This window comes from Megascapheus bottae, chromosome 21, assembly GCF_031878675.1.
Source record: "Megascapheus bottae isolate mThoBot1 chromosome 21, mThoBot2.hap1, whole genome shotgun sequence".
Classification (NCBI taxonomy): domain Eukaryota; kingdom Metazoa; phylum Chordata; class Mammalia; order Rodentia; family Geomyidae; genus Megascapheus; species Megascapheus bottae.
The window spans coordinates 7,401,710-7,429,660 of NC_143529.1; the positions used below are offsets into that span (position 1 = coordinate 7,401,710).

The window sequence follows — 27,951 nt, forward strand, 5'->3', positions numbered from 1 at the left end:
GGTAGAGTGGTAGCCTTGAGCTGAAGAGCTCAGGAACAGCACCCAAGCCAAGAGTTCAATTCAAGCCTTGTGACCCACAAAAAAATTGTCACTAAAACATTTAACCTATTTTGACAGGACAGAACTGTAGCCATAGGAAACAGATTAGAGATTACCAGGGGATGTGTGAATTTCAGAGGGAAGCACCTTCAGAGGTTACAAAGAGTAGAGGGAGTGAGGGAGGGGGGGTTCTTCATCCTGACCCTGCAGGATGTGGGAATGTGGGGTGGACTTGCACAGCTCTCTGTGTATGCACACACACACACACACACACACACACACACACACACACACACACGTGATGAAAGATCTGAAAAACAGTGAAATCTGAATGAACTCTGTAATCTAGGTAATTAAATCACATACTAATTTCAGTTTCTTGGTTTTGATGTTGTACTACAGGAGATTCTTTGTGCTATTTTTATAAGATTCTGTGAGCCTATAATTATTTTAAGATGAAAGTTTATGAGAAAAGGAGTAGTTTATGTAATGTGATTATTTCAAATGATTGTGTAGATCTACTAAAAGTGCTTCAAGGGTATAAAGTTCTGATATTTCTAATTAGAATTTATTCTGCTGAGCTGGGCATGCTTGTAATCCTAGCTACTCAGGAGGCTGAGATCTGAGCATCTCGGTTCAAAGCCAGCCCAGGCACTAAAGAACATGAGACTCTTATCTCCAATTAACCACTAGAAAACAGGAAGTGGGGCTGTGGCTCAAGGGATAGGACAGTAGCAAAAATAAAAAGAATTTATTCTGCTGTAGTACTGATTTATAAACATAGGTTTTTATTTTGCCTTTTATTCTTTCAGTTCATTCATTCAAAAGGAAGCAATTTAGTTCCAGAATGTTTCTCCCCCATCTTACCTGTCAACTGTCTTATTGCATCCTGTTTTAATGGAAATTGATAGAAGTATTAGATTTGCCTATTTTTTATTGACAAGTATTTTTTTGTTACTTGGTAGTTTTCTTCAAAGGACTAATCAGCTAATAAAGGTAGAATTCACTGAAGAGTAGTGCATAAATATTTCACTGATCTTAAGTGTAGTTTCTAAATTGCTATCTTATTATATACTCCAGTTTTCCTATGTTTTAGAAAGTAATGAGTTGTTTCTTTTTCCATACCCAAGATGAAGTTACTTCTTGAAAAAAGTGATGAGGATCTGTTACAAGCAATGAAGAGCCGTGATGCTGCCTTGAAGGAAAGTCAGAAGTTGAAAGGGGACCTGGAAGCTTTGGAAGACAGGGAAAACCAAAAGGCAAGTCACCCTTGTTTCTGAAGATGGCCACAGCCAGGTTCCTTAACTTCTTATAAAAAGAGTGAGGGCGAGTCAGAGGGTTTCTTCTCTAGAATGGTTTTTAAATACTTCCCCTAAAGATCGCATCATATAACTCCCAATGTTTGGGGTAGGTTTTTTTTTTTCATTTTCTTCTTTTTTTGTTGCCTTAAATGAACCAAAGGAAAAAAGGTTTATTAAATAATTTTTTAACATTGATTTTTACATCCTATTTCAAATTACGTGTTTAACAAACAAGTATTCAAGAAGGACAAAGAAAAACTTTATATTAATTTTTTTTCTTTTGGAAAATTACATATAAAAATTAAAACCCATCTGACCCTGGTAATACTACCATTCAGAATTCTGTGGGTTATTGATTGGTTGATTAGTTAGTTGACTGGTTGGTTGGTTGGTTTTGTTTTGGCTTTTACCACAGTCTAGTTTGGAAGTTCAGGCTGTCTTAACTTGTCAGTCATTCTATCTCATTCCTACGATAGCCTCGGGATGGGTTTGTTGGCATGTGCAACCCAGTTTGCCTTCATATTTCTGTTTTGTTAGTTGTGATGTAACTATTATAATGATTTCTCCTTCACACTTCCTTTGTTATTGTTATTGTTTATTTGAATTTTTATTTGATTCTGAGTTACCAAGGCAACAATATTCTAAAGTAAACAAACTTGAGTTAAGGGTAGATTATAGGAATGCTTGAAGCAGAGCAATCTGGGAAAGGATTTAAAAGAGTTAAATATCTTAGTTTGCTTTTTTCTTTTCTTTCTTTTTTTTTTTGTCGGTTGTAGAACTTGAGCTCTGGGGACCTGGGCACTGTCCCTGAGCTCTTCAGCTTAAGGCCACTGCCCTACCCCTTGAGTCACAGTGCCACCTCCATTAATTTGCTTTTTTAAAAGACAGGAGCCTAAGGCTAAGATTTTGGTATAGAAAAAATATTTTAAAAGGTGACTCCAGGGATGGCTTCATACTTCTTTGATGTGTACTCAGTGAGAACGGAAGTCACACCCCAAACTTTGAATTGCACTTGTTTTCAAAGGGTACATTGTGATTTTTGCATGTGTATTGAGTATTATACGACATTTCAGCTTATTTATACAATCTGCAATGATCCTATCCATCAGCAACCTGCCCTACAACCACCCCCTGTCTATCCACTCCCCTCTTCCCAGGCTTGGGCAGCCACTGCTCTACACCCATGAAATAAACTCCTTTGCCTCCATAGAAGTGAGAACATGCAATATTGTCTTTTTCTTTCTGATACTACTGAAGTTTGAACTGAGGACTTCACATTTGCTAGGAAAGCACTATACCACTTATTTTAGTTATTTTTTACACTTGTGTCATATGCTTCTTGCTAGGTCAAATGTGGACTGCAGTCTTCCTACATATACCTACCTTGTAGCTTAGGTTACAGATGAGGACCACCATGTGCGGCTTGTTCATTGAGGTGTGAGCTTTGCTTTTTGCCCAGGCTGGCTTCAAACCATGATCCGTCCCATCTTTCTATATAATACAGTGTACTATTACATCCATATTGCTGCAAATGACAGCATCTCATTGTTTCATGGGTGAAGAATGTCTGTTCTTTATAAATCACACTTTCTGTATCAATTCATCTGCCTGTATCCCCAATTTCTTGATAGTCAATGCTAACTTTGGCTCCTTTGAAGAAGGCATGAGTTTCAACCTTCTTCAAAAGCTCCCAAGTTCTCTAGCCTCTTTTTTTAAAATTATGATTATTAATCTTTGGATACTTTCAGGAAGTCAGCAGAACACACCAGTCAGGAGTAACATCTGAACCCAGCAATTGTTAGCCCCAGGGCTTCCAGATATATGTGTGATGTAGTGACTTAGTTGGGAGGCTGTCACATTTTCCACAGAATCTCAGGCCTAAGAAAAATTGTCATTATCTCTCTTTCTACTGCAACAGCTTTCCACACTCTTTCTCAGGAGTAGGGAAACCCAGGAAAGAGCAGCAAAAAAGCATGGAAGAACTTGGATGTGTTTCACTTTGTTTCAGGTGGGAAACTTTCAGCGGCAGTTGGCAGAGGCTAAAGAAGATAACTGCAAAGTCACCATCATGCTGGAAAATGTGTTGGCTTCTCACAGTAAGATGCAAGGAGCTCTGGAGAAAGTCCAGATAGAACTGGGGCGGCGGGATTCCGAGATCGCAGGCCTCAAGAAGGAAAGGTACCTGTGACTATTTTTCTGTCCAATGAGAAAATAGAGTCACTTTTTTTTTTTTGCCAGTCTTGGGCTTGAGCTCAGGGCCTGAGCACTATCCTTGGACTTTCTCAAGGCTAGAGCTCTACCACTTGAGCCTCAGCACCACTTCCAGCTTTTTTCTATGTATGTGGTACCGAGGAATCGAACCCGGGTCTTCATGCATGCTAGGCAAGCACTTTAACCACTAGGCCAAACTCCCAGGCCTGGAGTCACTTTTATGTCACTTCCTTTCTAAAAAACTACTAAATGGTGGTTAAAGCTAGCATATTAGAGGAAATCTGTAATCACAGACGATTTGTCAAAATTCAAAATTTCCCTATTTTATAGTGGGATGAAGAAGAATATACCTGGGCTGAGACTGTGACTTACTGGTAGAATGCTTGCCTAGCATGTATGAGGCCCTCCCTGGGTTTGATTCCTTAGTACCACATAAATGAAACTTTTTTAAAACTGAGAAATGGGTAATATTTTAAAAAACTAAACCTTCAAGTTCATACAGGAGACCCTGGATTTGATTTCTAACACCACCAGGATTGTCCAGGGACAGGAAAAGTGGGAGACCAGGCATAGTGGCACGTATCTATAATCTCCAGCTACTTAGGAGACAAGAGGATTTCATCCAAGATTAGCCTGGCAAGGTTATCTAGCCTATCTATCTATTCCTATCTCAAAAACAAACCAGGCACAGTGGTGTGTGACTGTCATTCTAGCTCCTTAGGAGATAAAGATTAGAAGATCACAGTCAAGGTTTACCAGAGAAAAGCAGAGACCCTTCCAGAAAAAAAATGGTGGACATAGTGACTCTCACCTGTGGCCCTCTCCATTAAGGAGAGAGAGATTAAGAAGGCCTATGATTCTATGAAAAGTTTCACAGAAAGGTCACAGGACCTCACCTCAACTGATAAAAAAAACAAATGCTGTAGCATGTGTGTCATCCCCGCTGCACAGGAAGCATGTGGAGGAAATTGGGTTTATACCCAAGATTCTCTGGGCATAAACCTATGAGAACCTATCACAGAAACAACCAGAGCAAAAGAGGACCAAGGGTATACCTTAAATGGCAGAATGTTTGCCTAACAAACACAAGGCCCTAAGTAAAGATCCCTAGTACTACCAATAAAGAGAACAAAAACAGAGAGGGTGGATTGCTTGAGGTGAGAGTATGTATTACAAAAACAACAATAGTCTGAGTTATTTTTTTATTTGTTTTCCTGTACCGGCCTTCATGGCCTGAATGCTGTCCCTGAATTTTTTTTGCTCAAGGCTAACATTCTACTACTTGAGCCATAGATCCACTTCCAGCATTTTTAGTACTATATTGGAGATAGGAGTCTCATGGACTTTCTTGCAGCTGTCTTCAAACAATAATCCTCAGGTCTCAGCCTCCTGAGTAACCAACACTTGGCTTAATTATTAATCTATTATTATTCTATTCAAGATGAATAATTATTTAGGCCAATCATTCTGAGAACTATTTCTTGCTATATTTTGTAAATAAACTCCTTTGAATATTTCAAAAATTTCATGAATTTTCCCTTTTAGCTTAAACCATGATCTGAGATGAATAGAACCTCTAAAATATAGTGTGTGTGTATTAGTACAAATTGCCTGAATTATATAATAAGCAAGGCATGGTGGCTCATGCCTGTAATCCTAGCTACTCAAGAGGCTGAGCTCTGAGGAACATGGTTCAAAGCCAGCCAGGCAACACAGACTCCTATCTCCAATTAATCACTAGAAAACAGGGAGTGGGGCTGTGGCTCAAGGGGGTAGGGCGGTAGCCTTGAGCTAAAGAACTCAAGGAGAACACCCAGGCCCAGGGTGGTAGCCTTACACTGAAGAGGTCAGAGACCACACAGGCCCAGAGTTCAAGCCACATGATGCACGAAAAAAATAAAATAAAATAAAATAAGCAAATTCTGTTCCATTATTTTACTTACCTCTGTTTTTACATATTTTGAATTTTAAAATGTTAAGGAGTAATAATACATATTGTTTACTTTTCAAAGTAAATGTCTAAGTAGCTATTGTATATAGAAGCAAAAGTCCCAACAGCAAACCCGTCCTTACAGAAGTGATTTTTCTTACCATTTATACATAGAATGTGACACTGGCAGTCTATAACTTATTAGAAACATTTACTGATAGCCTAATGTATTAAGCTAAATTGAATCATAGATAAGACAGTTATTTCTTTAGGAACTTAAGTTTGTGTACCTGAAAACGAGGCTGTACTTGTTGTCATCTACCAATTCAGGTATTTTGAGCATTCATGGTTACTGTAGAAAATTCTTGTTGTCTTCTTGGAAGAGTATTCTGAAATTCTCAAATGATGTCATTCCTAGATATTTCTTTCTTATAGCCATTCCTCTTGTGCTTTCTATTGCAGAGCTTTGAATCAACACAGGGTTCAGAAGCTGGAGGCCGAAGTGGACCAGTGGCAGGCCAGGATACTTGTTGTGGAAGCTGAGCACAGCAGTGAGGTAGAAGCCAGGTGTTTATTGATCATAATGTTGATTGGTTACATTTTATTTAGGGAATTATTATTTTAGAAAACTGAATTTGAAGAGTCAAGTGAATTTTTTATCCATTAAAGTCTGAATGTCAGGCTATGAGCTATTTCTAAATAAAAAATGACTTGCAGTGAATCACTTATTGTCAAACCATGAACATAATTATCGATAATTCTCTTTGTTTTATGTGGTCCACGTTCTTTTCATTTATTAGTGCACAAATATTTCCAAAATCAAAACACTTGGAAGATAATTTTCAGAAGTAGCTCGAATGATCCCATTCTGAGTCAAGAGACATACATGCATGTGCACACAGATGGTGGGAGTCTATACATCTACATTCACATCAAATATACATGGATATTTGATTAGTAAGAATATGCAAGAACAGATCCTGATTTTATATGTCCAATAGAGAATGAGACTTGATGGTAAAAGAATCAGGACAAGGAACTTAGTTATATATATTTTTTTAGTTAGGATGAAACTGGCTCTATTTCTCCAAGCTCCCTGTTTGCCTGTGGAGCATACTCTTCTTATTGCCTTCAAAGAGTCTCCTAAATGATATCTGTAATGAATTCTTAAATATATTTCCCAGGTACCTATAACCTTTTGTCTGGTTCTAATTGTCTCAGCGATATTTGAAGATAAAGTGTGAGAAGTAAATGTCAGTGTTATATACTTCTTGCATCTGTTACTGTAAAATTAAAAACACTCTTTTCTCTTTCAGATGGAACCTCTTCAAAAATCTCTAGATATATCTAGAGAAGACAACAGAAAGCTGGCCATGAGCCTGGAGCAAGCACTCCAGACAAATAGTCATCTACAAACTAAGTTAGATGAGGTTCAAGAAAAACTGGAAACCAAGGAACTTGAGAGGAAGAACTTGGAATCCTTCAGGTAAGGGCAGTCACCATGACACTGAGGAAGAGCCTCTGAAGGAATAAGTCGAGCTCACTCAAATGGCCACTAAAATGGTTTTCTCCTACTTGAGCTTGATCTCCCAGCGGAACCATGAGAAGCCAGCACAGCTGATGGTCAGCTGCCGAGGCAGCTCTCCATTTCAGAAAAAGTTAAAACAAAATTTAAAGGATTTTGATAGGAAGGGACATTCACATTTTTCTGCCAAACGTGATGCATCCTTTACCGGATGAATTGAGCCAGGTATGAGATAGTGAGCACTTGGTAGGTGCAGGTAGGAGGATTGTTTAGGGCTAGCCTGGGCTACATAGTAAAACATTATTATTATATAATATGATGCAAAACCATGCTATGTAATAGCAATAGTAATAGGACTAATAATAGAAATAAAACTATGATTTGGTGGCTCACACCTGTAATCCTGGCTACAAAGAGGGCTGAGATCTGAGGATCATTGTTCAAAGCCAGCCCGATCAGGAAAGTCCATGAAACTCATCTCGAATAAACTATTCAGAAAAAGCCAAAAGTGGCACTGTGTAACAGGTGTTAGAGTACTAGCTTTGAACACAAAGAGGTTTAGGGACAGAACCCAGGCCATGAGTTCAAGCCCCAGGACCAGTAAAAAAAAAAAAAAGTAAGTGTGATTTGTATGATTTGTATATATCTGGGATGGCAGATAAATCCCAATATCATATCAATATGCCAGCCATCCATTGAAAAAGGAGCTTGTAAACTTTTAACCAGGCCTCGCCTCCAATTTTAATCTCCAAGTGTTCTGATCCACCCCTGAGTAGTTGGGATTGTAGGCATGCTCTACTAGCATCTGGTAATTATTTTCTATTTTAATCTGAGATTAGTTAGATAAAATCCATCATATTCAAGTAATCTTTGTGGTGGGTCTAGCTAAATACAATTTCATGAATATTTATACCTAAGGGTCATGTATTGTTCATATAGATCTGAATTCTTTTCAGTGAGTACTCATGTTGATAAAGGATCAAGTGATAAGATAATACACAGTATTTTTCATGTATGTAATCTGTGCCAATTGTACATTCTGTTGAAATGTTAACTGCCTCAGGACTTTTTAGTGCTGCTTAAAACAAGTGGTTGGCTGAATTGTTTAAAAACTTTCCACTGCCAGCTTTGCTAGTTATACTTGGGTGGCTCATAAGTCCTTTTGAACATTGAAAATTCTTTACCTGACCATAAAATATCATCCCTCCTCCTACTGCTAAAAAAAAAGTCTAGTACAGGAAAAGCTGAGATATGAAACTCAGAAGTCTCCTTAAAGCATTTATTTCAGAATTTACCTTTATGTTACTGGTTCTAATAGTTTATATTATGAATCATGCTTATAGTATGAATCACGCTTCACTTGAGATCTATGAAATCATACAGATTGTACACAGTTTTATATATATATATATATATATATATATATATAAAATTTCAGGAAACAGAGCAAATTCGTGAGACTGTATTTTAGACATTATTGGCTTTATAATGGAATTTGTTGACTTAGAGATTTACAGACTAGAATTCATTTCTACAAAGATTAAGAATTGTTGTGTTGGAGTGGACTAGTTACCATGGGAGATGTGTAGAGAAAGTGGGTTATAACTTGAACATCCCATTACATTTCAGAGGGAAGGAACACTCTCCCTTCCAAGTTTGACCTAAGGCAATTTCAAAAGCTGGTTTATCATGTCTTCTTCAAAATAGAGAACGGATGGTTGAGGAATCCAAAATGGAAGCAGAATTGCATGCTGAACGCATAGAAGCTCTAAGAAAGCAGTTCCAGACCGAGAGAGAAACTGCAAAGAAGGCAGCACAGCGGGAGCTTGCTGAGGTAGGACTCCTGCACTGGATAATGAGAGAGGAGCTAAGAATGGCTGAGTTTTCTTTGCCTCTTCTGTCCCATCCCCCACTACCCCCATCTCTATGCTGTTTATAAAACTCTGTTGATAAGATAGCCGTTTCTGACCAAACTTGTTGTATTTATTAATTACCATTGACAGATACCATACAAATCAAGTTCAACTAATAAGATATAGGCTAATACGATGAATTGTAAAGTATAAAATACATAAAATGTAAGAAGGAAGAAGAAAGAGACTATATTAAAGATAATATGTATTAAAATATATATGCATTTCTGAAATGCCATGGTAGCTTGTTGGTTAAAGTACAAAGTAAATAACTATGGTTGTAAGGGCTTCCCTAATGTAGTTTCAGACAAGTCTATGATTGATAAAACAGTGGAATACCTAATACCAGGTCAATTGTGGTGGAAGAAGACAGTGATAGAAAGTCAGTGTATAAGGAGAGGAAGGACTTTCAGGTAGAAAGGTACCGAGAGACTCAAGTATATTCTTGTTGTGTTAAGCATTACAGTCCTTCAGAATAATCCCTTCATAACTTCCCCCTTCTCAGCTGCTGCTTCTTTTATAAAGTCCAAGAGACATTGATTTAAAGGAACATGAAAAGGAAGGGGAAGTCTGTAATTATCATTTTATTTTTCCATGAAACAAATATATAAATTCCTTAAAAACATAAGGCAAAACTATAAAAATACATCCAATAATAGTCAACAACTGGCAAATCTTCGTATAAGCCACCAAATAGTTTATTTTCTTTTATTTTCTCAATTTATTTTTTCAACATATGAGATTGCAAGTAACAGAAAGCAAGAGAAAAGCTTATAACTTGATAATAATCACTGAGAAATTATGTGTATCAGGCTCTATGTTCTTTCTGCATATTTTCATTTGCCTCTTAATGTGTATCTTATGAAGTAGGTTATATACATATTTTATAGCTGATGTGTCTGAGACGTGAGGAAGTTAGTTAGCCCAGCTTACTTGGCAAGTAAGTGATAAAGCTGAGTTGGGAACTCAGGTCTGCCTTATTTCAAAGTTGTGCTCTCTTAAAGTGCACATGACAAATATATATTTGCATCATTTATCTATTCTAAGAAATACTTGGTTCTTTAATATTAAAACTTATGCAAATCACTTTGTGTTGTTTCGTCTGTTCAAAGCAGCATTATTTATTGTGTCATTTTACTCTCATTTTTTTAAAAATCTGATCCAGACAGGCACAGGGTCCATAATTGTAACTCCCAATACTTGGGAGACAGATGAAGAAGACTACAGTTCAACGTCAGCCAGGGCAAAAAGTTAGCAAGACCTCATTTCAAAATTAAGCTAGGCTTGGTGATATATGCTTATGGTCCCAGCATGAGAGATAGGTAGATCTCAGTTCAGGCCAGTTCCAGCCAAAAATCCCAGACGCTATTATCTATAGATAAAACCTAAAAAAGCAAACTTGGATGGGGGCCTGGCTCAGTTTGCAAAGTCCTTGTTTATCAAGCACAAGGCCAAATTCAAATCTCAGTACTGCCCCCCAAACAGACAGATAGACATATATGTGATAGATAGATAGATAGATAGATAGATACATAGATAGATAGATAGATGATAGATAGATAATCCAAAGACAACAAGGAGAAAACTAAAACTTTTCTTATTAGAGAAAATTTTTCTATTGTTTTCCCTTTGTGTTCTAGTTAAAGAAAGCACTTGATGAAGCCAATTTCAGATCAGTGGAAGTATCCCGGACAAACCGAGATCTGCGGCAGAAACTTACAGAGCTGGAAAAAGTAATGAACAGTAATAAGGAGAAACTTAAGAATCAAAAGGCCCAAATAAAGCTCCATTTGTCCGCAAAGGCAAATAATGCTCAGAATGTAGAGAGAATGAAGGTGTGTGAGAAACCCCGCGCCTCCTCTCACTTCCTTACTGGGCTATGAGGACCCAGGCAGTGGGAATCTGGGGAGGAGAGGTTCAGGGCCCTCAGAACAGCATACATTCTCTGGGATCTACAGAGCTACATGGGAAGTTCCTTATCTCTGTCTCACAGGAGATGCTACTGTATAAATGGGAGCTCCTCAGGAGATGCTAGTGTCAAATTCTGGCTTCTAGTCTGTCCCTTCTGCCATGGTTATATTTGACTTTGCTCTTCTGGGCTGGATAGGAAATTAGAACCTAGTGATTGATAACTCATCACTTTGAGTCTCAATGGGATTCTGTCTGGCTTCCGATAGGTAAATAAACAACAGTTTGCACACTAACCATCTTTTGTTACTTCTACACTTGCTTTCAGCAAATAGAAACAGAATTGAGGCAAATGGAGATAATTAAGGATCAATACCAGAAAAAAAACTATGAACAGGTAGTTGATTTCCACAAATTCTTCTGTTCACCATTTGCTTAATTTTAAGCTTACACAAATTCACAAATGCCTTCCCATTCTCTGACAGTCACTGAGTATCCAGAGATTTGTGTCTGAAATGACTACTCTGCAGAAAGAGATGCAGCTGTTAGCCAAGAGCCAATATGAAACCTCAGCACGGAATAAACAGCAAGAGCTGCGACTAGCAGCAGAGCGGAAAATGAGGCAGGAACTAGAAAACCGATGCCAGGTAAAAGGCACCTCAGCATCCCTCTCTAAAAAGTCATCAGCAGTGGCATGTGCCTAAACCCAGAAGTTGATTCTTTGCCCCTAGATATTTTTAGAGGGTTTTTGTAGAAGAAAACACAGATTTCTAAGTAGTCCATCTTGGCCAAGTTCTTAGGATGATATGTTATGTAACGTTTCTCCTTGTTGTGACAAATACCTGACATAAACAGTGTAAAGGAAGAATAACGAATTTTCACTTAGGATTTCAGTGTATGGTTTTGGGCTCTGTTGTGACATGGTGAAGCGAAGGTCATGGCATAGTAGAAGAGTATGGTACAGTCTCTGTGAAAGGAAGCATGAGGACGAGGATCCTGTGCACCTCATGGCAAACAGGAAGCACAAATGGAAGGGGACTGGGAACCAAGTCTATTCTTCACAATCATGTCTCTAGGGGCCTACTTCTTCCAGTGAGGCTGGATCTCTGTAAAGTTCCTTTCCAAAATAACACCACCAGTTTGAAACCTAGTGTTCAACACATAAACCTGGGGGGATATTTCGTGTTCAAGCTGTAATAAATGATACTAAATAGGAACAAGCCAGTAGCTTGGGGTTTTGTTCTCAATTTTTTTTAAAAAAGCTCATTTTTAAAGAAGCTACATCTCTAACATCCCACTTGATAAGATTTCTGAACTGGGTTTCAGAAGTCTTATTTCTGAATAAAGTCTTATAGGAACTATATTCCTCTTGGTCTGTCCCTGTAGGGCAAACATACTTGCTGTTATAGAATCTGAGCCATTTCTTTCTTTCGTGTCTTTTTCTTTTGTGTCTTAGAATTGAGTATAATAATATTTTCATTATTCCATACCATAACATGGTCAAGAGACTCAAATTACTACAATAAGCATCACTGCCACCAACCTGGGGTCCTTAAGGTACAATTTACTTCCCTTTAGAAGTGATTATCTAATTCATCTTAGAAGTTGACACCTGTTTGGTCTTGAATTAAAAGACTATCCAACTTGCTTAAAACTATGATCTACTTTGCCTTGAGTCCTATATCCTACTAATAGAAATCCCTACTCCAGGAAACATTTCAAAGCATATTCAACACTATCAAAGAATTCATACAATGCTTCCACTATTGAAGTCTTTTAGAACACTCTTGAATGTCAGTAATAATTAGCACTTACCAGAAAGATTGTATCTAAATAATCATTATTTCTTACATAAAAGATGAGTTGTCATCATTCCTTTAGGTGATACTTGATGATATATTAAAATCGTGTACCATAGAATCATCACTACTATTTTATTTTCTTTATTTTTAATTTTATCTTTAGTTGTACAAAGGGATTTTAATGTAATATGTCAATCTTTGTGTACAATGCATCAGTGACACCCCCTCCATTATTCTCCCCGATCTATCCCAAGCCTACCAGTTTCCTCAAGTTTCGTCGTTTCATCTTCATGTATGCACATTAAGTATTATGACTATGTTCATCCTCTCTTTATCCAACCCTACCCCCTGACTCTTACATGCCTTGAATTGGTATCCATTTTGTTAAGGTGTTAATTATTCACAGTAGTTATACCATGGAAACTAAACTCATCCCTGCATATACTATACTTTAGTCACTTCATTTTATATATGACCCTGTAATGTGTTTTTATATATGTTTATGTTTTAGGTCTAACTGCCACATATGTACTCTTTGTCTTTCTAAACCTAACCTTTATTCAGTGTAAGTATTTTCCCAGTCCATTCATTTTTCTGGAAATGACATCATATTATTCTTCCTGGTGGATAAATAAAATTCCATTGTACACACACAGAAAATCTCTGTGATCCATTGATCAGTTGTAGGGAATCTGGATAGTTCAGCTTGACTGTTGCAAATAATTTATGAATGAACATGGATATGCAAATTCCTATTAAATCTTGCCTTGCAGTCTTTTGAATAAATGCTCAAGAGGGTATTACGAGATCATAAGGTGGTTCTGTTTTTAGTTTTTTGATGAATCTACACCCTGACTTGCATCATTCTTGCTCACTTTTCATTCCCACTGTCTATTAGAGTTTCTTTTGCCCCACATCCTCACCCAGAAATGTTGGTCTTCTTGATAATGGCCATACTGCCTGGAATGAGATGGAATCTCTATGATGTTCTGATTTACATTTCCTTTATGGCTAGGGATTAGCCATCCTTTTAGCACTTTTGACCATTAATTAATTGAGTTGTTGATTCTTTGAGGGTTCAAGACTTTTTCAGTTCCTTGCATATTCTGGTGATTAGACTCTTATCATACATATAGCTATCAAATATTTCCCCTTCTGTAGGCTGTCTTATTAACTTAATAACTATATCCTTTGTTGTACAGAAGCTTTGTATCATACAATTCCATTTGTCGATTCTCATTCAAGAAGTTCCTCTCTATGCCATGATTTCTACTGTTTTCCCTACACTTTCCTTTAGCAGTTTTAAAGTTTGGGGTCATTGAAGTCTTTGACTTTGAATTGGCATTAATACAAGGGAAGGGATGGGGACCCATTTTCCATCTTTTGCATGTGAAATCCAGTTTTACTGGCACCATTTTTAAGGAGATAATCTTTTTTCCTAAACATATACTTGTTTACTGCTTTGTCAAACTCAGATGACTGTCAGTTTGTAGGGTCATTACTGCACCTTCTAGTCTGTTCCATTTTTTTTGCCACTCCTGGGGCTTGAACTCAGGACCTGGTCACTGTCTTTAAGCTTTCTCAAATCTAGTGCTCTACCACGTGAGCCACAAAACCACTTCCAGCTTTTTCTGTGCATGTAATACTAAGGAATATAACCCTGGGCTTCATGCTAGGTGAGTACTCTACTACTAGGGTATACTCCTAGCCCCTGATACCTCTAACTATTTCTAATCTAATAAAAGGTATATATCACTTGTAAGCTAATTCAATGAAGCAAGTATGGAAGTTTCTAATTCTTTTTTTCCAGTCCTAGGGCTTAAACTCAGGGCTTGGGCACTGTCCTTGGACACTTTTTCTCAAGGCTAGTGCTCTGTCATTTGAGCTACAGCACCACTTCCAGCTTTTTCTGAGTATGTGGTACAGAGGAATCGAACCTAGGGCTTTGTATATGCTAGGTGAGCACTCTACCACTAGGCTATGCTCCCAGCCCCTGAAAGTTTTTACTTCTAAAAAATGTGAATCATCTCTTTCATCAAACCCATAAATCAAAATCAAAATATGTAACCATATATGTGGTTGTAGAATATAGTTAAATAGAAGATAAATTTTGTCTTGATTTCATTTCTGATGGTTTGAACTTGGGACATTATACCTGTAGGCAGGTGCTCTACCAGTCAAGCCATTTGCCCTTTTTTTTGCCTTAGTTATCTTTGTGAATAGGGGTTTAGGGGTCATGTGTTTTTACTGAAGTCAATCTGAACTGTAGTTTTCCTTCTTAAACTTTCTGCATAACTAAGTATACAATATCCTTCTCAGCTGTTGGTTGGTATGGGTTTCACTCTCTTTTATGGGGGGGGGGTCAGTCATGGGGCTTGAACTCTGAGCCTGAGCACTGTCCTTGAACTCTTGAGCTCAAGACTAGCACTCTACCACTTGAGCCACAGTACTACTTCCAATTTTCTGGTAGTTATTTGGAGATAAGAGTATCACGGACTTTCATGCCCAGGCTGGCTTTGAACCATGATCCTTAGATCTCAGCCTCCTAAGTAGCTAGGATTACAGTTATGAGCCACCAACTTGCTTTTTAACTAGACTGGCCTTGAACTATGATTTTCTCCTAATATTATAGGCATGAACTACCATGCTGATCTTAGATCTTGGTAGCAACCAGGTTTCCATATTATAAATTGAAGCCCTTTTTTATTCTGAAAATCTGTATCATATTTTCAGGAATTGGAAGAAACTATCAGACACCTGAAAAAATGTAAAGAGGCAACAGAGAATAAATTGAAGGAAGCTAGCATGGAATCAGAACAGGTGAGCAAGACCTGGTTATTGTCTAAGTCTTTAGGCACATAAGTCAGTGTAAATTTTTTTAACAAATCTGTCAGGAGAGTAACAGGCAAGATCCAATGACTTCTGAGGTATAGTCTCTATCATAAAGAGTAATTTTTTAATAAGTTCTGTGTCATGATGATAGATAATAGAATATTAAAATGTTAATTAAACCTGAAGTCCCTACTACTAAGTAGAAGAGAAGACCCATTGTATTTGTGGATTCTGATGCATTGTTATTTGACATGAACTAAAAAAAGTGAAAACTCTTGGTTCAAACAAAAACTAATGGCATAGACGTTGCCCTATTTAATTTGTAAATGTTCCTCTCTTCTAAACTTAAATTGACATGTGAGGTTATATTATAGCCTATTTTTTTAAAGTTGAAGTCATGACTTTTACAGTAAGAGAAGGTATTTGAAGTCATAGATCTATCCCAACCATCTCTTGTTTTCTAGATTAAAACAGAGCATCATGACTCACATCGTAATCCTAGCTTCTCAGGAGGCTAAAATTTAAGGGTTGTTGTTTCAAGCCAGTCTAGACAGGAAAGGCCATGACACTCTTATAGCCAGTTAACCACCAAAAGTCCAGAAATAGAGCTATAGCTCAAGTGGTAGTGCACTAACCTTAAGCACAAAAGCTCGGGGATGGCATCTAGGTCGTGAGTTTAAGCCCTTAGACCACACACAGACACACACTCAAACAGATTCTTAAGCATAGGGTAGTATAGTAATATTACTATCAGTTTATTATTTGTTCTCTATGGTAACTGCCATCTTTGCATTATAATGATATATTAGCTTTGCATAGAATGGTATATTAGAAAGAATATGGCTTCTGAAAAACCTGATTTTTAATCCCAATTGTGACACTATGTGCACTTAAGGAAAGTTAACCTTTACTTTCTTGAGACCATTCTGCAAAACTCAGTAGGTTCTTGGGCCAAGAGCTTGGCCTAGTGGTAAGAATGCTTGCCTATTATGTACAAAGACCCAGGTTCGATTTCTTGGTACCACATACATAGAAAAAGCCAGAAGTGGCACTGTGGCTCAAGTGATAGAACTCTATCTAGCCTTGAGAAAACCCAAGGACACTGTTCCAACCCTGAGTTCAAGCCAGGACTGGTGCAAAAAAAAAAAAAATACACCTCAGTAGGGTCATACCTACTATTGCTTTACTCTGTCAGATAACTCAGGGTAAGATTTAGTGAACCCCATATATTTATCATACAACAGGAAATGTGATGGAAAAACAATTTAAGACACCTTTCTTTCCTCTGCTAGTAGAGTGATTGGAGAGAAGGTTTGGCATGGTTGATTTGTTTGGTTTGGTTTGGCTTGATTTAGTTGAGTTGTTTTTCAAGAGTAGGAACTGTAGCTGTTATCAGAATGTACAAACAGGCCTGGAAAATACTTTACCAGTTAAAGATAAGTGACAGTATATAAGAGAGTCTATTTTCTGATCTCAGGATAGTGTTCCTGCTCTGTAGGACCGAGTACCTGACTCCACTCGTTGCTAGTTGCTGAGCAGCCGTTCTGAATGGGATACCGGAAGGGGGCAGAGATCCAGGAAACACTGACAAGGGCGTGAAAAGTGGCAAGCCTGGAGGCATTCTGTACCCCTTCATTCAGGACTACTTTCCCATCTTATAAGTTATTCAGTGTACTTATAAACAGGACTTCTATTACTTAAAAAGTATCTCAAACTACTAACGTACCACAAACAAACAAACTCTTTGTACCTGTTTCTCTGCTCAGATAACTGCCAACCTGGAAGAAGCTCACCGCTGGTTTAAATGCAGATTTGATGGCTTACAGCTTGAGCTGTCTAAAAACCGGTTGCAACGGCTGCCTCGGGATGACAGATGGCTGGAGGAGGTGAGGGCACCTGGTCTTTAACAAATTTGATTGATTCCTCCTCAGATATTTTTTCTTTTCTCTTGACTTACTTACTTATTTAGGGGAAGTTTTTTGTTCTGACAGAGTTCTGCTAGGAATCTTAAACTGGAAATGAACTCAAAATTCTCCCTCAGTCTCCACAGTGCTGGGACTGTTATGTGTACACCAACATGCCCCATGCTCCTGTGATATCTGATCACAGTTCTCTCCCCATGCAGCTACTCTCTCCCTAATCATTCCATTTCTCTAAATGACTCCTATGGAAACAATAAACTAAATTTTTTGCAAATTTCTAGTAGGTTTTCCAAACTATCTAGATTTAAACTACCATCCATGTCCCAAGCATAACTGTTAGTGTTGACCAGACAGACCTACCTCAGTGTAGGTGTGCACGTGTGTGTTTTCAGCAGGAGCAAGACAAAAGGCACAGCCCTGAGCCCAGCCAGTCTGCTCTGCATCGATGGGAGACTAAGCAGAACCTCGGGCTCATGCCCAAGAAGTATCATTCTGAGACAGAGAGGAAGAAATGACCTTCAAAGGAGCTTCATCCTGTGTTGTTACACTTCCACAGTTGGACCAGCCAGCAACCAGAGTTGGCCTGTTTCTACATCATAACAGCACGAAGGCTTTGATGTGGGCTAGAGATTTTGGACCTTAGTTTATTCTTTATGAACTCTTTTGTATCACTGCAGAACTATCTCATCTTCTTGTCCTTGTCCCTATTTTCTACCCAATAAATGTAAATTAGTTTGTTGTATAATAGGAAATGCGGTGGAATAATATTTGCCTATTTCTATTAAATTTTTGTCATTTAGAATTTACTATGGTACTTAATCTACTAAGCAATATACTTTGTTAGTGAAATGAATTAATCTTACACCTAGTATATAAGCTCTTGGAATGGATGCCCTAGGGGAAAAAATGATAGAAACTCTGCCACCACCTTATAAACTCACACTTCAATGCTGAGTAACTAACCAGAGAATCTTTAATAGTAATATCTCAACTCATAAATAGCACATCTAAAGATAGTATTTACAGCTCCCTTGGTTATTAAGACATTTATTAAATATATGAGTCTGTTCTCATGGAGCCACAGTTTGTTCAGTGTAACTTCTCCTCATTACAGTAAGCAATAAATTCAGCTTCATTTTTTTATTTCAGGTAGGTATTTTGTGATGAGTTAGGCAATCCTGCCTTAACATACATAAAATTACTGGCTTCATTAACATGTCCAAGTAATGATAGCTTCTTATGACACTATTAGGACCAAAAATAAGCAGTTATGATATTGGAAGGAATATCAAATATTACTGAAGATTCTTGCTTGCTGTATAGGAAGAGAGAACCGTGTTGTTCAGGCCTTGTCTTCTCTGAGCAGAGAAGACTATTGGTCTCATATAGGAGTTGGGGTAACATGGAATCCAAGAATTAGCTAGGCGCTGGTTGCTCATACCTGTGATCCTAGTTGTTCAGGAGGCTGAGATCTGAGAATCACAGTTCAAAGCCAGCCCAGGCATGAAACTCCAGTGAGACTTTTATCTTCAGTTAGCCACCAGAAAACCAGACATGGCACTGTAGTTCAAGTGGTAGAGTGTTAGCCTTGAGCTGAAGAGCTTGGGGACAGCACCCAGGCCCAGAGTTCAAGCCCCACGACCAACCAAAAAAAAAAAAAAAAAAGAAGAAGACCTTCAGAGGCCAATATGGGAGGCATCTGTGGCAGGATTATGTGGGTGAGACTGTCATTCATTTCATAGCATTCAGAGGCATGTTTAGTGAAGTGAATAAAGTTCTATTTGTCTGAATCCTAAAGTAGTGATAGTGCTGCAAAGCAATGGTGATTATTCAGTGAAGTCCACTGAGGGAACGGGCTCAGTCGGCCTGTACACAACCATGTGGGTTTCCACCTCATTTTACCTTGCAGTACTATAGTCTGTATTAATATACATGTGGTGTATATTCCTATAGATATGAAGGGGGACATTCACATCCAGATGTGCACCAAGAAATTTCTAACTATTTTCTTTTGCTTCTTGAGATGCCAAAAGTTGGTGCTTGTCTCCAATTCTCCATCCTCCCGCTTCAGCCTCTTCCGTTGCTGGGAATACAGGCATATACTACACTGGCTGATGACTAAGTACTTGGCTCCTCTTTGTAGAGACAGAATGAGATTTCTGGCCTCATTATAAAATTAATCTCCTTTTTGTGTAAGGACAGTATAAAAGTCCATCTAAGGATAGTTTGTATGTGTGTGGGTATGCTGGTCTTGAGGCTTGAACTCAGAAGCTAGATGCTGTCCCTGAGCTCTTTTGCTCAGTGATAGCTCTTTACCACTTTGAGCCACAGTTCCATTTCTGGTTTTCTGGTGGTTACTTGGAGATAAGAATCTCATGGACTTTCCTGCTAGCGCTGGCTTTGAGCCATGATCCTCAGATTTCAGCCACCTGAGTAGCTAGGATTATAGGCATGTGCCACCATTGCCTGGCCCATATAACTATTCTTAGAATATGTTTCAAGGGACCAGGAGTTTGGCCTAGTGGGAAAGGTGCTTGCCTAGCATGCACAAGTCCCAGGTTCGATTGCCTGGTTCCACATACATAGAAAAAGCTGGAAGTGATTCTGTGGCTCAAGTGGTAGAGCTCTAGCCTTGAGAAAGCCCAAGGACAGTGCTCAGGCCCTGAGTTCAAGCCCCAGGACTGTCAAAAAAATATGCTTCAAGAACACCCTTATACATTCTTCAAACTTTGCCTCTTAGAATCACAAAAGTCTATCCATATTTCTTTAGAAGCATCTTCCTTTCCCAGTACCTGTTTTCAGTTTTAGAACCTCTTAGGCTTCTGCTCTTCAATAGTCCCATTTGATACTCTTTTCATCAGTCTAGAGGTAGTTGGTGTTGCTTTGCTTTCTAATGGAATTTTACTAAGAATTCCAGTTAAATTTCTAGGCTCTTCCCTAGTTTCTTAAATACAAGTCAATTTTTTAACGTTTTTATTAGTATATACTAATTGTTAAAAAAAATAATTCAAGCTGGGAACCAGGGACTCATGCCTGTAATCCTAGCTATTCATGAGGCTGGGATTTAAAACCGGCTCGGGCAGAAAAGTCCATGAAATTCTTATCTCCAAAACCCCCCCAAAACACAAAACCTACTCAAAAAAACAACAAAAAACAACAAAAAAACAGAATTGGTGCTGTGGCTCAAATGGTAGAATGCTAGCCTTGTGCACAAAGAGGACAGCACCCAGGCCTTGAGTTCAAGTCCCAAAACCGACAAAAAATAAACAGGGGCTGGGAATTTGGCCTAGTGGTAGAGTGCTTGCCTAGCATACACGAAGACCCAGGTTTGATTCCTTGGTACCACATACATAGAAAAAAGCTGCAAGTGGTTCTGTGGCTCAAGTAGTAGAGCTCTAGCCTTGAGAAAACCCAAAGACAGTGCTTAGGCCCTGAGTTCAGTCCCCATGACTAGCAAAATAAATAAAATAAATAAATAAATAAAAATTCAACCTGGGAGCTGGTGCCTCCTGCCTGTAATCCTAGCTACTCAGGGCACTGAGATCTTAAGATCATGGTTTGAAGCCGAACTGGGCAGAAAAAGCCATAAGATTCCAAGTAATTACCCAAAAGCTGGAAGCAAAGCTATGGTTCAAATGGTATAGTGGTAGGCTTGAACCAAAAAAACTTAGGGACAGCACCCAGGCCTTGAGTTCAAGTCCCAGAACAACAACAACAACAACACACACACACACACACACACACACACACACACACACACACACACACACGTGCGCGCGCGCGCGCGTGCGTGCACACACACACACCTCACAGACTTTCTTGCTCAGGCTAGCTTTCAAACTGCCATCCTCAAATCTTATTTCCTGAGCAGGTAGGATTACAGGCTTGAGCCACTGGGGCTGGCAAGCACCATGCTGTGCAGCTGCCAGCTCTCACACTTCAGGCCTTGCTTCTGTTCTACATCAGTTTCGGTGCCATATCCTCCCTCCCTCATGCCCCTTCCCCTGGTGTGCCCTGGTCTCAGCACTGATCAAACTTGCATGTTTTTTGTGCTGAAAGCTCCGAGTTTGTGGAGATCTCCCAGTCTCTGTCCAATATTACACTCTGCCTTTCCTCAACCACCCACCTCTGTGGGAAGCTCGCTGCTCCAGTTCCTCTCTGCAGACAAGCTAGAAAGTACTGCTTGCTTTTCTTCAGTCATCTTGGCTCACAGTTCAACTTTATTTTGAAGTTGCATCTTGGCCATAATGAAAAAAATTAAAACACATTTGTACATGTTCCAATACTGAATTTTTACTTTAACAACACGTACCACAGATAAAGTGAAAAGACAAATGACAAGGTGTGATAGCACATGAAGTAAGGAATATTCACCTTCAGTAAGAAAAGGAAGAGCCAATTTTAAAACTATCTAATACCATCTCATAAATCTGGCTATAGACACAGGTATGAGTGGTTCTTTTCTTTCTCCTCTGGAAAAGCTAACTGTGGCCCTCCAAGTTCTATATATCCTCGGAAGGAAAGTTTAAGCATCTTCAAACAAACCAACGCCCAAACATCTACGTATATTAGTAGTGCTCATCAATATTAATGAGACTCCCATGTGTTGATGTTACCTTGTCTATCATTTTTCCTTACTCACCAAAGAGACCCTTTAAGAAAAAGAGTGGAAAAGAGAAAAGAAACGAAAGCGCGTATGGGGGAAGGGGGAGGGGAGAATCTATCATCTAATGTCATTGAATTTATCAGCATATTTTTAGACTTTAATAATCTCCCCCAAAATACAGGTGATGTGAATTGTTCTTCCCTCATTCTGAACCTGGCTGAAATCTACAACCGGAAGGGAATGGTTCCTAGCTTTTTCCATGAAAGTCACAACAAGCCCTATTTGTAGGGCCCAGTGGGATAAAGAGCACATGCTGCTCTGGGATTTGCTGGCATCCACAAGGCCGGACAGGTGTTGCTTGCTGCCTGCCTGCAGCACAAAGCCTTTGGACACTTGGGAGGTTCCATGAGTGCATGCTCCCTCTAGTGGTCAGTTTCTCCTCTCTTTTGGTCAGATGAAACCAGCACCTGAAATGGAGAAAGACGCAGTTATCATGCCTCACACACCGTACAAACTTTTTTGCTTCTCTGTACAAACTAGACAGAACTAATTCTATAAGCCCTGCTATTAGAAGACACTTCAGTTGTCTGAGACATGCTTAAATACCACTCATTTTGTTGGATTCCAGACCCTCTGCACCAAGAAACATTTACTATACAGAGTAGCTTTTGAGGAGCTAAATCAGCTGTTGCCTTTCCCCTTCCCTTTTTCAAAGCACTACAGAGCACAGCGCCAGAGGTGTGTGGTTTTTCTTCTCTTCTCTACACTTTCCTGAACTCCCTTCTTTGGATACAGATACCTGTCTTTATATAATGCTTGCGCTTACTCTGACACAAACTTATCTTTCCGTCTGCAAGCAGAATAAAGGTGGTATGTGATCTGCAAAGCCACATTGAGACATTTTATTCATGATATGGTCACCTTGACATATGCCTGACCTTTTCTTTCTTCCCTTCCTTCCTTCCTTCCTTCCTTCCTTCCTTCTTTATCTCTTTTTGGTCAGGATCAAAAAGTGGGCAGCAGGAAATATAATTTAAGATTCTAGATTTTTTTCATGCTTGTGCAGTGCAAATAAGGCCTTTTCAATATGGTTTCTCAAATATAGAAGGAGAAGAGTACTTTTTTTTGTCGGTCCTGGGGTTTGAACTCTGGGCCTGGGCATGTCCCTGAGCTCTTCAGCTCAAGGCTACTGCCTACCCATTGAGCCATAGCACCACTTCCAGTTTTCTAGTGGTTAATTGGAGATAAGAGTCTCATGTTATTTACTGCCCAGGGTAGCTCTAAACCACAATCCTTAGATCTCAGCCTCCTGAGTAGCTAGGATTACAGGCATGAGCCACCACGCCCAGCTTAGAAATTTTCTTTGATTGGAATAAGTTAAATTTTTTCATATGTATCGAGGCAATAAAATTATTGAAGTACAAATTGGAAATTTGTATAAATACTGACACCTGCTGCATATAAAAGCTCCTGCTGGAGTGTTTTCTTCCTACTAGAACAAGTAATCTGCTATCTGAAATTATATATGAAATCGAAGAGAAGGGTAGCAATCCTTTGATATTATCACCTACTTTTCCATTCTGTCTTTTTAAATTATCTCAACTTCCTTGTTGAATTCATTTTGGCATTCATACAGCTCTCATTCTTCCTATTTTTTTATTTTCAGCTGTACTGAGGATTGGACTTAGGAGTTTGAGCTTGTTAGGTAAGAATGCTATTACTTGGGGCACACCTCCTTCTGCTTTTAGTTTATTTCCAGGAAGGCTCTAGCTCTTTAGCCCAGGCCACCTTCTAATCGTGATATTCCTCTTCCCTTCTGAAGTAGCTGGGATTACCGGCATTAGGCATCCAAACCTAACTTGGAGATAAGGTCTTGCTGGCCCTGAACCACTGTATACACACCACGCCCGATCCCATAAGGCTCTTAATCTTTAAATTCATGCTTTTTTTATATCTCATACTTCTTGTATACAGATCTCATCTGAGGTTATCAACTTTGTCTTACAAAATTTCTCTACTCCCCTAGTTCTGTGACCTTTCAGCTCTTCCCAGCTCGCCACACATTTGCTTCTATGCATCTTTCATTCACAAGCTTTCTTCAGGCATCTAACCATCATGAGTGACACATTCTTGCTGATAGCAAAGTGACAAGCTGCTAAGGCTCCAGGGCAGGGTGTGTGTGTGTGTAGGAAGTTTTTTGGACAATGAGATCAAGAATTCATTTGAGTACTAAGGTGTGGCTGAGTAGAATACTTGCCTAGTATGTGTTTTAATTCACAGGAACACACAAAATTGCCTTCCTGAACAAGGGAATATGGATATGCAGATTCCTTGGTAGTTCTCTTTAGCCTATCCTCACAATTTAGGGATCCCCTCCCTCTTTCCATTTCTTTTCTATCTTGTTCAGTTTGAGTGTTGAAATATCACACGAAGTTTGCCGTTTGGATCCTAAACGTGTTGGTTTCTGGGCACTAGTGGGGCAACCCGTCTCAAAGCAGGTGTTCCTAGTGAAGGGGCATGGACAGAGGTGAGAGGCTCCATCCACTGTTTTTGCTCTACGACTTCCACGTGGTGAGCAGATTCCTCTGCCAGGCACTGGTGTCATGATGAGCATGGTAACAGGAGTCTACACCCACAACTGCTCCCCTAGAAGAATCGCCAAACAAGGACTAGCTTTTCTAGTGACCCTCAACAGGGCTTTTAGCCTGAGGTTAAAGCAGGGATAGCAGCAATATCATTTCCCTTGCAAGTGGCTGTCAGAAAGCCGAAACAAGGTACCCAAAGGACCAGCATTATATGGTGGATGAAGCAGGAAGCACTAAGCACATGGGAGCTTAAAAAAAGTTATTGTTGTTATAAAGCTGATGCACAGAAGGGTTACGGTCACATGAGGCAGGAAAAGATACATTTCATTTTGCACAAGTCTCCCTTTCTCTCACGCTTTCCCAACAGGACCTATGTTCTTAAATGTTCAACGAACTCTCATAACTAAGCTTTTTCTTGGAAAAATCCTCCAAAGCAGTTCAGCAGATCCTGTACATACGCCTGGCTCTCAACTTCTGTAGCGACAAAGCATGCAGGTGAAGAGTGAAAGGCAAGGTCAATCTCTGCTCAGGACTGTCTGAGATGACAGCTAGGAGCTCAGCCGACACCAACGCCCACTTCCAGTTCCACCAGCGCAGTCCAGGGAGTGCAGCTGAAGGAAGCTCTGAAGACAGAATCAAATTCACTACTCCATCAGCTTTCTTACTACCTACTGATGGCATAATGAAATAAACATATGAACACATGATGTCTCCATTACAAAAATAGTTTATTAAATTACATGGACACACACACACACACACACACACACACACAGAGTACGATACACTTATTACATACAAGCCCTGCTTCTTCAAAGAAGTGAAGGTACTGAATATAAGCAGTTGTATTCCTCACATCCTGTCTCGAATGTGTTTCCTTCTCACCACTGGACTTCACATGACAGTGTTTATTCCTCCATAAAAAACTCACTATCCACCATGTATCTTCACCATAGATACCAAAAGATACACTATTTGAGGCAAGAAAAAGGTCTTAATTTTTTTTAACTTTAAAAAAAAATTATTTCATGCATATACCCAACTAAGAATGGCAGAATTGGATGCAGTCTTTTCTAGTTCTGGCTGGGAGCTACACATACAGATAAAGCATTTTCTACTTGCCATGTAGCAGATAGTGTAAAGTAAGCCTAGCGCTGTTCTCAGGGCTATGTAACAAGACATAGGTGGAAAGTGAAAGTTCTCGTCAATCTTTGTCTTTCCACTGTTTAACCATTTTAAATAATTTGTCAGGTAATGACCTATGTAAATTTCTTAACATCACGCAGTCCAGATTTCTCTTTCTTTCAATAAGCAATCTCCCTTTCCATGTATCAGGAAAAGCACCTCATGTGACAGGGCTCTAAGGAATGAGTCGACAATGATGGCGCATGTTGGAGGACACTTGGGTTTAGTGGAGAACCTCTCAGGAGCCAGTGATGAACTCCATACAGGCCACAAGGATATGACCACATCTGCCTTACAACCACACTCCCACACCTATCAAAGAACCTGGTATAAAGTTATTTAATACAAAGTATTAAATAAAGGAAAAACTAGTAAGTTCAATTCTAAGCTGGATGAGACTAATACTGTCCATTTCAGCACTAGGGATAGAATAGTAATGGAAAATGAAAAAATATACAAACTCCTACTGGAACAATAATGTTCCACATGGAGCAAAAGTGTTTGGTTTGGCTTTTGCTAGTCCAGTGCTGTCACTGAACCCCCCCCCAAGCCCAAAGTGGTAGCTTTCAGGATGAGGGGCAGAAGACAGAGCTGAAATATACTGCTAGAACACTAGTTAAATCCCACTGGGAGGTTAAGAACAATAAGCCCTTAGGTGGCTCCACACAGAGCTGCCACATCACACACAACAATAGGTGTACAGAAGCTTCTGGGCCATTGCAGTGTTCCCGCTGCCCTGATAAATGAGAGACAGGTTGTAGGCAATCTCTCTTCGTAAGTCTGTCTGGTCAACTTCTATACCCTGGAAGGAAAAAAAAAATGCATATTTATATATTTCCAAATGTGAACCAAGACAATTTTATGGCAAACACTTTTTAAAGTGTACGTTTTCAAATGCTTCAGAATTTGTATAAAATACGTAAAATTTCTAAAATGATATATAAAGTAATACTACCTTGGACAAATGCGGATACAGTTAGCCATTAAACTAAGAGTTTAACCAAATACTTACAAATGTCTAGCAAATAAGTCACAGAAAAAAGTGATCACTAGCAAGCTACAGCATAAGAAACCAGCTCATAAGGATTTGAGTAAAAAAAAAATTAAAAGGGAAAGAATTCAGATGAATAACACAATCTTGAGAAAGGTCCTTCTATACAGAACAGCAGCACTGCAAACTAAATCTGCTCATGATGGTGCATGCCCCAAATCCCCAGGGAGGCTGAGGCAGGAAGAACCGAGTTCCCGGGACAGCCTGGACGAGACAGCAAGTCTCAACAAACAAAAACAACAAAACCCCTCAAAACAAAAGTAAAAAAAACTTACTACAAGGATTCTGTTTTGTAGAATAAACTATCACACTATTTTAGGACAAAAAAATAAAACAGTAAGATTGCTAAAGCCGGCAGTTGCCGTTCAGAATGAAGGGACGGAAGGAGTGGGGAAGATAGGTACAGGCTGCTTGCTCCTCTCCCGAGGTCCCAAGGGCTTCCAGCTAAATCCCTCCTGGCCAGGCTCTGCTTTTCTTTTCTTTTTCTGGTCAGTTGTGGGACTTGAACTCTGAGCCTGGATGTTGTCCCTGAGCTCTTCAGCTCAAGACTACCTTCCTACCCTTTGAGTCATAGCACCACTTCCTGTTTCCTAGTGATTAATTGGAGTCTTACGGATTTTAGTTCCTGGGCTGGCTTTGAACTGCGATCCTCAGATCTCAGTTTCCTGAGTAGCTGGATTACGGGCATGAGCCCAGACACCCAGCTACCAGGCTGGGGAGGCACAGGGATTGAAGGATTGGGAGGGGCAAGGTTAGCAGAGCGCGGTCTCTGACTCGCAGAGGTTAGGGTGGGCTGGGAGAACACCAGGCTATGGGTAAGGCTACAGCCCAAAGAACAACTGGCAGGGGCATGAAGGAGTTAATTGGTGGATGAAGGAATTACAAGTGCATCTGACACTTTCTTTCAAACTCTGTTAACTCCTTTTTCAGATAAATGAAAGAGGATCATGGTCATAAACTGTACACACTCACATTGCTGCTGAGCAGGTCATAAAGTCATCAAAGATCTACTTGTTGCTGAACGGAATCTAAACCATATATCTAGGGAAAAACACCCCTTTTTTGTTGTTTTTAAGACAAGGTCTCACTGTGTAGCACAGACTCGACTCAGGCCTCCTCCGGCCTCAGGCTCCCAAGTGCT

The 27,951-nt window shown here is 39.4% G+C and overlaps 2 protein-coding genes across 9 annotated transcripts in view; one reads left to right on the plus strand and one right to left on the minus strand.

The window, feature by feature from the left end:
• The window catches only part of Ccdc150 (coiled-coil domain containing 150), a 57,969-nt gene extending 39,840 nt beyond the window's left edge, over positions 1-18,129 (plus strand). For 3 of the 8 annotated variants that reach the window (XM_090354530.1, XM_090354524.1, XM_090354531.1), the window contains 11 exons: positions 1,170-1,298; positions 3,349-3,518; positions 5,944-6,037; positions 6,798-6,967; positions 8,714-8,840; positions 10,560-10,754; positions 11,156-11,224; positions 11,313-11,474; positions 15,363-15,449; positions 17,228-17,347; positions 17,779-18,129. In XM_090354530.1, coding sequence (XP_090210656.1) covers positions 1,170-1,298; positions 3,349-3,518; positions 5,944-6,037; positions 6,798-6,967; positions 8,714-8,840; positions 10,560-10,754; positions 11,156-11,224; positions 11,313-11,474; positions 15,363-15,449; positions 17,228-17,347; positions 17,779-17,898 — 1,443 coding nt within the window. In that variant the 3' untranslated portion in view covers positions 17,899-18,129. Of the gene's footprint in view, positions 1-1,169; positions 1,299-3,348; positions 3,519-5,943; positions 6,038-6,797; positions 6,968-8,713; positions 8,841-10,559; positions 10,755-11,155; positions 11,225-11,312; positions 11,475-15,362; positions 15,450-17,227; positions 17,348-17,775 lie in introns of all 8 variants that reach the window. The other 5 variants (XM_090354528.1, XM_090354525.1, XM_090354526.1 and 2 more) reach the window with 3 other exon arrangements.
• Positions 18,130-25,338: 7,209 nt separating this feature from the next.
• The window catches only part of Gtf3c3 (general transcription factor IIIC subunit 3), a 28,532-nt gene continuing 25,919 nt past the window's right edge, over positions 25,339-27,951 (minus strand). The window contains exon 18 of the mRNA XM_090354532.1: positions 25,339-26,561. Coding sequence (XP_090210658.1) covers positions 26,439-26,561 — 123 coding nt within the window. The 3' untranslated portion in view covers positions 25,339-26,438. The remainder of the gene's footprint in view (positions 26,562-27,951) is intronic.